The 12,883-nt window shown below is 42.3% G+C and overlaps 1 protein-coding gene across 2 annotated transcripts in view; it reads right to left on the bottom strand.

Moving 5' to 3' along the window:
- LRRFIP1 (LRR binding FLII interacting protein 1) overlaps positions 1 to 12,883 on the bottom strand; it is a 187,176-nt gene that overhangs the window by 10,569 nt on the left and 163,724 nt on the right. For both annotated transcript variants that reach the window (XM_077448304.1, XM_077448303.1), the window contains one exon: positions 1,884 to 1,983. In XM_077448304.1, coding sequence (XP_077304430.1) covers positions 1,884 to 1,983 — 100 coding nt within the window. The remainder of the gene's footprint in view (positions 1 to 1,883; positions 1,984 to 12,883) is intronic.

Below are 12,883 nucleotides of genomic sequence, written 5' to 3'. Positions count from 1 at the left end.
AAAAAAAGCATACTTTTTTTAAAAACGCAATTTTTTAATATAATAAATATCCCCCAAAAATATATAAAACATTTTTTTTCCTCAGTTTACTCCAAAATATATTCTTCCACATATTTTTGGTAAAATTGCAATAAGCGTATATTGATTTGTTTGCGCAAAAGTTATAGCATCTATAAAATGGGGGATAGTTTTATGGCATTTTTATTATTAGTAATAACGGCGATTTGCGATTTTTATTATGACTGCAACATTATGGCGGACACTATTTTGGGACCATTGTCATTTATACAGCGATCAGTGTTATAAAAATGCACTGATTACTGTGTAAATGACACTGGCAGGGAAGGGGTGAAACACTAGGGGGCGATCAAGGGGTTAAGTGTGTCCTAGAGAGGGATTCTAACTATGGGGGGATGGGCTACCTAAGACATGACAGGGACCACTGCTCCCGGTGACAGAGCAGTAGATCTCTGTCTTGTCACTAGGCAGAATGGGGAAATACATCTCCCCATTCTACCTCTCCACACTGCAATTGCGGGCCACTGGCGAACATCGAGTTGCCGGGGCCGCTTCCACGGTGTGCGTGTTAGGAGGCAAATTTAAAGGGACATACCTGTATGCCCATTTGCCTATCTGTGTCATTCCGACGTATATCTTTGTGTGGCGGTCGGCAAGCGGTTAATGTTCATAACTTGCTTGCAGTTAGCTAGCTTGCATCTTGAAAGAGTGCCATTGTAACCCAAGAGATGAAAATTATGCATTGATTCAAATATTTAGGGAGTTGTTAGCACGTTACTTGGTTCATGTTTAGAAAATGAGCTACATGAGATGGCAGTAGAGCATTCCAAAATATTCAGTTGTAGTCTCCATTCTATATCTTGGAGTGGCCATTCAATAAATTGAACACATGGGTCAGTACTCTTCTTATGAAGGGAGTTTGTATATTCTGTAGGACAAGTGCTAGGCAAAGTTCTATTGATAAGGTGCCCATCCTGTCAAATTTGGAGCAGAAGGATAAAAGGCATTTAGCTGCATTTTGCCATGTATGAGATTCTTTGTGTTCATGCCATAATCAAGAAAAAAAAAAAGTAACTTCCAAGTATTAGCAAGTTTATACACATTAACCTAATTGCTTTTAATTCTGTTAACGTATATGGATGCATTAATAGATTGGAGCAAGACTACATAATACAGAGGAACCTTGGCATAGTCTTGAAGCTTGCACATGTACTTGCAATGTATGCTTCAAAGATCTGTATCTACACGCAAAGCTTAGACCTAAAAGCCGCGTACACAGTCGTTTTTTCCGCCGGGAAACATTTGATGTGAGCTTGTTGTTGGAAAGTCCGACAGTGTGTATGCTCCATCGAACATTTTCTGTCGGAATATCCACACACAAATGTTCGAGAGCAGGTTCTCAAATTTTCAGACAACAAAACTGGTTGCCGGAAAGTCTGATCGTGTGTACACAAGTCTGTCGCACAAAAGTTCATGCATGCTCTGAATCAAGCAGGAGCCGCACTGGCCATTGAACTTCCTTTTTCTCGGCTCGTCGTACGTATTGTACATCACCGCATTCTCACTTTCGGAATTTTGGGCCAACATTTGTGTGACCGTGTGTATGCAAGACAAGTTTAAGCAAACATCCTTTGGAAAAAAAAAAAACCACGGTTTTGTTGTAGGAAAATCTGATCGTGTGTACGGGGCATTAGAGGTATGGCAAAATGTGAAATAGACTACTGTATTTTGCTATAACTATACTGTTATATTGTGAAACATGTGCCTATATGTAGCCAAAATATGGGCCATAAAAAGCAAACACCAAGAAGCAACACTTTAATGGCTTCAGAATATTAAGTTATAGGTGGGTATAACTCGCTCACTTTGCACATCAGTGCCATTTTCCATATCGTCCCCATCTGGGTTATCAGGACTTCTGTTTCTGAAGTTTCTCTCTTCTAGTTGGCTCTTCAGTCTTTTAATCTGGAGTGAAAGAATATTCAAAATGTTGGTATAGAGCTCAGTATTTACCATAAGTCAAAATGAACATAACCACAGTATCTAAACATAACACAAAAGACATATGATGCATTTGGGGCCATTTACTTTCTTCAGCTATTTGCAAACCGTGAGTAATTGATCAATTAAGTGTTGAGATTACTGCATTTTAGCCTCACTGACTGCTTTAAAGAAGAACTTCACTTTTGTTGAGAAAAAACATGACTCTTTAAATACTTTTGAATGCATATGCTAAAATCTATAGGAAAAGTGCAAGAAAAAATTAATAAAAATGCCAGTGTTCTATCAGATTATCACACACTGCAAGATCGTACAACGAAAGTGACGTTCCAACCACAAAAGAATTACTGCGCATGCGCTATGCGTTCCAAACACTTCGTGATCTGATGGGTAGCGGTAATCTGATAGAACACCCATGCAGACAGATTAATAAACTCAGCTAAATCTTGAATTTCAGAGTAATTTTAGCCAAAAAGTGAGCGTATATAAATAAAAATATTAGATTGATATCTGTGATGCTGTTTGGATGTTTAAATTTTGAAAGCCCAAAGCATTAGCTCTAAGCAGTGTGGAGTGTACCAACATGGCCTCCCCCTCCTTCCTACTGCTGGCGTCCAGCTTCTTTTAACCACTTGCCGACCAACCGCCGCAGTTTTACTGCAGCAGAATGGCACGGCTGGGCGAACCGACGTTATGCCGCCCCGTGGCCACTAGTGGAGCACGACCCCCCACACTCGCCCACAGAGCCGATGCGAGTGCCCGGCGGTCGCGATCATCGCTGGGCTCCTGCAATAGCTCAGGGAACATGGAAAACCGGGTTATCTGAGGGGAGAAGTGACAAATCGTTTGTTCATACTCTGTATGACCAGCGATTTATCTATTCCCCTACATAGTCCACTCCTCCCCCCTTCAGTTAGAGCACACACTAGGGAACACAATTAACCCCTTGATCGCCACTTAGTGTTAACCCCTTCCATGCCAGTGACATTTTTACAGCAATCAATGCATTTTTATAGCACTGATCACTGTAAAAATGCCAGTGGTCCCAAAAATCTGCCAAAATTGTCCGACGTGTGTGCCATAATGTTGGAGTCCCGATAAAAATTGCAGATCGCCATTACTAGTAAAAAAAAAATTAAAAAATTAAGAATAAAAATGCCCTAAAACTATCCCCTATTATGTAGACACTATAACTTTTGCGCAAACCAATCAATATACGCTTATTGCATTTTTAATCAAAAATATGTAGAAGAATACACATCGGCCTAAACTGAGGAAAAAAATATATATTTTTTATATATTTTTGGGGAAAAATTTATTATAGCAAAAAGTAAAAAAATATTGTTTTTCCAACAACGTCGCATGACCGCTCAATTGTCAGTTAAAGTGACGCAGTGCTGAATCTCAAAAAGTGCTCCGGTCAGGAAGGGGGTACAATCTTCTGGAGCTGAAGCAGTTAAAATGTAACATCCAAACAGCATCACAGATGTCAATATACTATATTTATATACTCTCACTTTATTGCTAAAATTACTCTGAAATTTAAGACGTAGCTGGGTGTAGTATGATGTCCACATGGCTGTTCTATCAGATTACTGCTTCCCGTCAGATCATGAAGTGTATGGAATGCATAGCACATGCGCAGAAAGTGTTTTTGGGTCAGAACGTCACGAGTAGCGTTAATATGATAGAGCACCAGAAAATGTTATATTTGTATAAATTATAAACATACGATGAGAAAAAGTTGGTGGACATTACCAGTAGTTACAGAGTTTGAGTGTACATATTACAATGTATAGATTTTATTCAGAATTTTACTATTACATGGTAACTTGAAGCATCATTGTGTTTTAAAAGCACAGTCCAATTCACATTTGGATTAAATTAAACTGAACCTGCAATCCATTTTAATATTTTAAAATTAGGGGTCCATTTACACAAATGCTTTGCAGTCCACTTCACAAGTTTTTTTTAGCATTCAGCTAAATATTCTGCTCATAAAACAAACTTTGGGAAGTGTTCCTTTGTACAACACCAAATCTTACAAACATGGGATGCTGTGTAAAATGTACATAAAAACAGACAGATTGATACAATGATTTGCAAATCTCAAAAACCCATATTTTATTCACAATAGAAAAGCTATCAAATGCCTAAACTGAGAAAACTTATTTTTTTTTTTAAAAAAGGTAAATTTTGAAATTGATGGCAGAAACACTTCTCAAAACACAGGATTTTTAAAACGGCTTACCTGTAAAATCCTTTTCTTTGATGTACATCAGGGCACACAGAGCCATAGTACTTACTATGTGGGTTATAGGGCCACTGATAGGTGATGGACACTGGCACGCCCTAAGGCAAAAAGTGTACTCCCTATATAACCTCTTCCACTACTGGGAGTCCTCAGTTTTGTAGCCAAGCAATACAAGTGTATACCAAGAAGGGAGGGACCTCTGTGTCCCCTGATGTACATCAAAGGATTTTACAGGTAAGCTGTTTTAAAAATGCCATTTTCTTTTCTTGCATCAGGGGACACAGAGCCATAGTACTTACTATGTGGGATGTCCCATAGCAATGGAACTGAAGGGACGGAGACACAACAAAAAAAAAAAAAAAAAAAAAAAGGAGGCCAGAGGACTCATACTGCAGCCTGCAGAACACTGCGCCCAAAAACAATATCCTCATGACCTTTAACATTGATTTGATAAAATCTGGTAAACGTATGAACTGAAGACCAAGTTGCAGCCTTACAGATCTGAGCCATAGAGGCCTGATGATGCACCGCCAAAGAGGCACTAATCGCCCTGGTTGAGTGTGCTTTAACCACTTCAGCCCCGGAAAAATTTACCCCCTTCCTGACCAGAGCACTTTTTGCGATCCGGCACTGCGTCACTTTAACTGACAATTGTGCAGTAGTGCGACATTGTATCCAAACAAAATTGACGTCCTTTTTTCCCCACAAATAGAGCTTTCTTTTTGTGGTATTTGATCACCTCTGTGGTTTTTATTTTTTGCACTATAAACAAAAAAAAAAGTGCCAATTTTGAAAAAAAGCATTTTTAACTTTTGCTACTTTTTGCTATAATAAATATCCCTTAAAAATATATAAAAAAAACATTTTTTCCCTCAGTGTAGGCCAATACGTATTCTACATATTTTTGTTAAAAAAAAAAAAAAAAAAAAATCGCAATAAGCGATTATTGATTGGTTCGAGCAAAAGTTATAGAGTTTACAAAATAGGGGATAGTTTTATGGCATTTTTAGTAAATATATATATATATATATAATATATATATATATTTTTTTTAAATGGTGGCGATCCGTGATTTTTATCATGACTGCGACATTATGGCGGACACATCGGACATTTTTGGGACCCATTGTCATTTATTCAGCAATCAGTGCTATACAAATGCAGTGAAGGGGTTAACCAGGAGGTGGCAGTGTAGGGGTTAAGTGTGTCCTAGGAGCGTGTTGCTAACTGTGGTAACTGTGGGGGGCCTGGCTGTGTTGTGCACATCACTGATATCTGCTTCAATCACAGGGAGCAGACATCAATGCCACTTGTTGCTAGGCAGAATGAGGAGATGCCGTTTACATCGGCATCTCTCCGTTCTACCACTCCGTGAGGCGATCGTGGGTATAACCGCGGCGATCGAGTCCGCGGGACCCGACTCGCAAAGCTTCCTCTTAAAGGGCAACGTACAGGTACATGATTTTGCCTGTACGTGTCCTTCTGCCGACGTATATCGGCGTGAGGCGGTCGGGTAATCTGTTAACATGAAAAAGAGGAATTTTCTTCTTTAAGCCATAAGCCTGAATAAGGACTTGACAAATCCATTTGGAAATAGTAGATTTTGATGCTGCCTGTCCCCTTTTGGACCTTCTGGCAGCACAAATAAAACATCTGTTTTGCGAACCTGAGCGGTCGCCTTTAAATAGACTCTGATCACTCTTACTACATCAAGGGAATATAGTGCCTTTTCTTCCCTAGATAGAGGCTCTGGGAAGAAAGGAGGAAGAAAATATTTTGGTTTAAATGAAAACCTGTTACCACCTTTGGTAGGAAATCAGGATGAGGACGTAAGACCACCTTATCCTTATGCATGATTAAATATGGATCTTTACAAAACAGAGCCGCTAGTTCCGATACTCTTAGCAGAAGAAATGGCAACAAGAAAGATTATCTTGTCAAAAGAACCAAGGGAAATTCTCGTAAAAGGCTCAAACGGCTGATTCTGCAAAGCCGACCAAATTTAAATCCCAAGGATGTAGAGGTGCCTCGATAGGGGGATTAATCTATGTTACCCCTTGAAGAAAGCTATGCACCAGAGAGTGGGAAGCAAGAGGCCATTGAAAAAAACATTGACAAGGCCGAGATCTGGCCCTTGATAGAACTCAAGGCCAGCTTCATTTCTAATCCCATTTGCAGGAAATCAAAGATCCTACCGATGACATATTTCCTGGGGTGCCAACCCCTGGAACCACACCAAGAAACATATGCCTTCCAGACTCTATAGTAAATGATTCTGGAGGTCGGCTTCCTGGCATTAATCAAGGTAGACACTACTGAAAGAGACAACCCACGATCCTTTAGACTGTGGGTCTCAATAGCCAAACCGTTAAATTTAACGCCTATAAAAGGTAGGATGGAATACCGGACCTTGTGTGAGAAGGTCCAAGGGACTCCTACTGCCATCTTTATCTCGGCAAACCAAGATCTTCTGGGCCACTAGAATGGCCTCCTTCCGTTCCTGCTTGATCCTGCGGAGAGGACAGGGAAGTAGCAGAACTGGAGGAAATGCATAGATCAGTAAAAACTGATCCCATGGGAAGACTAATGCTTCTGTTCCGCATGCTAGCAGATCCCTCGTTCGACACAAAGTTGTTGACCTTGTTGTTGAATCTGGATGCGAACAGGTCCAGAATAACCTATTTCTGACATATCGCTAGGAAAATGTCAGGGTAAAGAGACCATTCCCCCAGAAATAATTGTTGGCGACTCAAGTAGTCTGCCTGCTAATTCTCTATTCCTGAAATTAATATTGCCGATAGGCAAGGAATGTTGTGTTCTGCCCAAGCTAGAACATGATTCACCTCTTTTTGGGCTGCATGACTTCTCGTGTCCCCCTGGTGACTGATGTAAGCCACAGCCGTGGCATTGTCGGACTGAATCCTGACAGGAAAATCCCATAGACTGACCATCCAAGACTCTAGGGCCAGACGTACTGCCCGAATCTCCAACATGTTGATAGGAAAGGTCCTCTCTAACTTGGACCATCTCCCCTGGACATAATCTTCTTCCAGGACTGCTCCACCGCCTAACGGGCTGGCATCTGTTTGCACCACTTTCCAGGAAACTGGTAGAAAAGATTTTCCCTTTCGGAGGTTGCTGGATATTAACCGCCAATTTAGGCTCTGACGTATGTCGGGAGCCAAGCATATTGGAAAATCCAAGGAATGAATCTTTGTTCCAGGCCAACAGGATGGTGCTTTGAAGCAGTCTTGAGTGAAACTGCACGTAAGGGACGGCCTCGAAGGAGGCCACCATTTTCCCCAACAATCTCATGCACAACCGAATGGAAGGATTTTTTTTTTCTTTGATAAGTTGGATAAGTCCTATAATGGAATTGATTCTTGTGTGGGGTAAGAATACCTTCTTCTGTATGGTATCTATGACCAGCTCCAGGTACTGCAATCTCCTTGATGGTTTTAGGGAGGATTTTTCTAGGTTGAGTATCCAACCTAGAGATTCCAGGTAGTTGACAGCTGTGACCAGACTCTGGTTTAGACCTGAGACTGAATGACCTATTAAAAGTAGATTGTCTAAATAGGCCAGGACCGTTATGCCTTGAGCCCTTAATCTGGCTAAGAGAGGTGTCAGAATCTTTGAGAACACCCGTGGTGCTGTGGCTAGAAGGAATGGCAGGGCCACAAACTGAAAATGATTTTCTATTTCGAAGCGCAGAAATTTCTGGTGAGCGGGAAATATTGGCACATGGAGATAGGAATCTTTGATATCGATTGAAGCCAAAAATTCCCCTACTTCTAGAATGGAAACAACCGATTGGATTGATTCCATGCGAAAGGATAGGCTGTAAGTGCCAATTCAGATCTTTGAGATCTAGAATGGGTCTTAACTCTGTTTGGTTTTGGAAATGTGAAAAGGTTTGAATAAAAACCTGTGCCCTGTTCAACTAAGGGAACCTTTGATATCACCAACTGGGATAATAGATGATCCAGAGCTAGAGAGAGACTTCTTTTTCTCTGGATCCTTGGGAACGTTCCACCTTAGAAAACGAAGAGACAAACTCTCGGAACGCTAGTTTGTAACCTAGAGTAACTGCAGAAGCCACCCATCTGTCTTGACATTGTTCCTGCCAGATCTTTGAGAATTGCAGGAGCCTTCCCCCCACCCGAGTGAGCGGGGGAGCCCCTTCATAAGGAGGTTTTAGCATTCTGCTTTGTGGACTTTCTGCCCCAAGATCTCTTCTGACCCTGGTGCTGCCCTTGGGGTCTTCCCCTTGAACCTGAAGGTTGAGGCCATTGAGACTGCCTAGAGGCTGATGCCCCGACACAGATGAGGCAGCACGCCTACTTTCATAGCATCTACTGTGAAACAGTGTGTCTGATACACCAGCCCATTGCTGGGCCTGCTGATCAGGCAGAATTTTAGGTATCTCTACAAACTGTTCCTTAATGGACAGATACACCAATTGCAGCAAGAACCGGCTGCGCTACTGAACCTGCTAAAGACATACTGCTTTTAGAAAGAAGTTACAACTTTTTATCTGTTTGATCCTTTAACATTAGCGCATTATCCACCGGACATGTGAGATTTTTGTTCACGATTGCAGCATCAATTGCTGGAACCCCCCATTTCTTATAGCAATCCTCTTCCATAGGATAAAGTGTGGAGAATTTTTTAGGAGGATAAAATTGTTTTTCCGGATGTTCCCATTCAGAATACATAAGCTTTTTTAGTCATGCATGAATAGGAAAAGCATCCCTAGATGGGGGAGGTTTTAATGATCCCAAATTAGAGGTGGGTTCCTCAAGAGCCTGCACTGCAGGCAGCAAAAAGGTTGAACAAACCAATTTAGTAAGAGAGTGCACAAGCAACCTGTCTTGTGATGCTACCCCTTATATTAGGATCCTCGGAGGAGGATAAATAACTATCTTCCAAATCCTGGCGAAGATCTACCTGATCCCCAGCCTCCTGCACCTCAATAAGAGGGTCCTGAGCACTAGATGTGGATCTGCTACGTTTGGCCTCACTATGGAGAGATATCATAGCATCAATCTTTTCCAAATTACAAATGGTAGAAGAAAAAATCTCTTGTGTGATCTATACAGGGACTGAAGTATCTAGTGCAGCTGCAACAATCAGCCCCCCTGAAAGCTCAATCTGACCGGCCGCATCACTCTCAGAGGAGGATGAAATTCTTTTGGTAATGGATTTAGTTTGTTGTGAAACCACTGACCCTATATAACCTTAGAGGAGTTCCTGGTCCCTTTACCACTCATAGCATGAAGCACAAAGCAGAGGCACTACCAGCAAAAGAGAATGTACACTGCTAGATTATAGTCCAGCGTTATAAGCTGCTATTAATACCCAGCCTGGTAAAGTAATAATGTGTCAAAAGGAATGCCTGTGTCACCAAACCTGAAGCAAGCCAATCTCCTGCTCATGTGTCCTTCCAAAGCCAGCAGCAGCTACACACAATTCTTTAACAGCTTCCTCCACGTGTGGCCGGCGTCTGACACCATTAGCCCCCTCGCCCTCCACGCTAATTGCACCCCATTCAAAAGTGTGTCTTCCCGCGCGAGCGGCGAACATCAGGCGCCTTGCAAACATCCGATATGGCAGGAGGGTAAATCTACTGCTGAGCAGCCGCACGGTTTGTCCTTTAAAAAAAAAAAAAGGGCTTTTGCCATAAAATCCCCTGAAGGGGAAGATTCCAGCATTGGGGGCGCAGGAGGAGACCAGTCCCCCCTTTCTTACCGGAGGATCTGCTTGTGGCCGGAGGAGAAAAGAAATTAAGGCTTCTGACAGTGCTGTTTCCAGCATCAGGTGGTGAGTGTACAGTCCCCAGTGGTGACACATAGGCATGACAACATTATAACTCAAAAGGAGAAATTCTTAAAAGGGAAGTAAACCCTTCCAAACAACTTGGACCTATAGGTAAGCCTAGATTAAGGCTTACCTGTAGGTCCAAGAAATATCTCCTAAACCTATATGGTTTAGGAGATATTTGCCCGAAAATGGGCACCGCTGTCTACGGCGCATGCGCCGTAGACAGCGGCGCGCATGCGCACTAAATGCGGCAAGTCCAAGAATGGATTTGCCAAATTTGTCGACTCCCGTGCGCATGCGCGGGAGTGACGTCATCGCGGCCTCGCCGTATGACAGCGGCGGAGCTGCGAGGCGCGACTCCCGTGCACATGCGCGGGAGTGACGTCATCGCGGCTTCGCCGCTGTCATTGGTCGGAGCTGCGAGACGCCACCAGCAAGATGGACGCGGCGGACTACAGGGATCAGCGGCGACTTCGCTGGCTCCTGTGTCAGGTAAGTGACACATAATGAGCTACTATGCGATGCATAGTAGTCCATTATGCTTTACCTTTGCAGGGAAAAAAAGAGGAAGTAAACCCATCAGGGTTTACTTCCTCTTTAAGAAAATCTCCACTTACCTTTACTCGTTGTAGAGTTATCGGAGATAAACCCAATCTTCACCCTTCCGGTGGGCTCCGAAACCTTCAGGAACAGGGGAACCTAGAGGTTACCCACAATCCTGGACCTGCAACAGTACCCTGCCAGTAAAAACTTTATGGCCTTACTACCAAAAAGTACTGGATCCCAGGGTCCGGCTCTTTAAAAAGAGAAGCATTCGCAAGCAAAACCTTGTTTCTTCGGACACGTGGCCTGGGTACCATTCCTTTAACCCATGAAAGGATACTCTGAAGGGATCCAGTCAGCATGGCTAGCCCCATCAAGGATTGCTTCCAGTAGAGGAGCTCAGCACATCTTTACTCGTGACCAACACCTTAGATACTGGCAAAAAAAACTGACGACACCCAGTAGTGCGAGGGGTTATATAGGGAGTACGCTTCTTGCCTTAGGGCGTGCCAGTGTCCATCACATATCAGTGGCCCTATAACCCACAAAGTAAGTACTATGGCTCTGTGTCCCCTGATGTAAGAAAATAAAAAGTCGTGACAGGGCCGTGATTACCATGGCGTAGAATCCCCTTTTTTTTTTTTAACAACTCTCTGTAAACATCTGGGAACTGAGGAGACCAGTTGTGGGAGAGGAATGTTGTCCCATTCTTACCTGATATAGGATTCTAATTGCTCAACAATCCTGGGTGTTCTTGGTCATATTTTGGTTTCAAGATGCACCAAATATTTTCATCTGGTAAAAGGTCTGAACTAGTACCCAGACTCTTCTACAGTGGAACCTTGGTTTAAAAGTAACGCAGTTAACAAGCTTTTTGAAAGACAAGCAACTTTTTTTTTTTTTTTTTTAATACTGACTCGGTTTGCGAGTGTTGTCTCGCAAAACTAGCAGAATTTAAGCTAATGGGCAGTGCAGTAGCGCATTTGGCCAGAGGTGCGGATGGCGCCGGGGACACTCGGAACGGTTCGGAAAAATTCAGTTTCAGAGTTCAACCGAGCTGTCCGAGTATTTCCAAGGCTCTCCGGCGACCGCCACATGCGGTATTGCATGTAATTGAAGTAAATTCCGAACAAATTATCTTTGTTTCCATAGACTTCTATGGGGAAACTCGCTTTGATATGCAAGTGCTATGGATTACAAGCATTCTCCTGGAATGGATTATGCTTGTAATCCAAGGTTCCACTGTACTACAAAGCTACGATTTTGTCACAGATGCAGTATGCATTTCAGCATTGCCCTGCTGAAATATACAAAGTCTTTCCTGAAAAACGTGTGGATACGAGCATGTGTCACTCTAAAACATGGATATATCTCAGCATTGATGGTGCCTTTCCAGATGTGCAAGCTGCCAATTCCATATGCACTAATGACCACCCCCCCCCCCCCCCATACCATCAGAGATGAAGGCTAGTGAACTGAGCGCTTGAAAACCAGAAAGTCCCTCTCGCTTTCGTCCGGAGGATGCAGCTCTCGTGGTTGTCAAAAAGAATGTCAAATTTCGATTTGTCTGACCACAAAAAAGTTTTCCACTTTCCAACAGACCATTTTATCCACTTCAGCCCGGAAGGTTTTTCCCTTTAATGACCAGGAAATTTTTTGCAAAACGGCACTGCGTCGCTTTAACTGACACGTGCGTGAATGTGCAACGTTTTACCCAAAACAAAACGTAGGTCCTTTTTTCCCCCCCAACAAATAGAGCTTTCTTTTGGTGGTATTTGAGCACCTCTGCGTTTTTTTATTTTTTGCACTATAAATAAAAAAAGCAACAATAATAATAATAAAAAAAAAAAACAATGTTTTGTACTTTTTGCTATAATAAATATCCCAAAAATGTTTTTTAAAAAACAAAACAAAACGAATTTCTTCATCAGTTTAGGCTGATATATATTCTTCTACATATTTTTGATTTTTAGGGGGGACAGACATTGTGGCGGACACACTTTTTTGGGATAGTTGACATTTATACAGCAGTGCTATAAATAACTGATTACTCTATAAATGTCACTGGAAAGGAAGGGGTTAACATAGGGGGCAATCAAGGCGTTAAATGTGTTCCCTAGGTGTGTTCTAACTGTGAGGGGGAATGTGGCTGACTAGCGGAGAGAGATCGTTGTTCCTATTAAGTAGGAACAACGATCTTTCTCCTCTCCCGACAGAACTGGGATTTGTGGGTTTACAAGCGAT

Source organism: Lithobates pipiens, unplaced genomic scaffold (genome assembly GCF_037356315.1).
Source record: "Lithobates pipiens isolate NorthernLeopardFrog02 unplaced genomic scaffold, aLitPip1_a1.2 Scaffold_22, whole genome shotgun sequence".
NCBI classification, from domain to species: domain Eukaryota; kingdom Metazoa; phylum Chordata; class Amphibia; order Anura; family Ranidae; genus Lithobates; species Lithobates pipiens.
The sequence above is the reverse complement of the archived record's forward strand: the minus strand, read 5'-3'. Positions and strand labels throughout refer to the sequence as shown.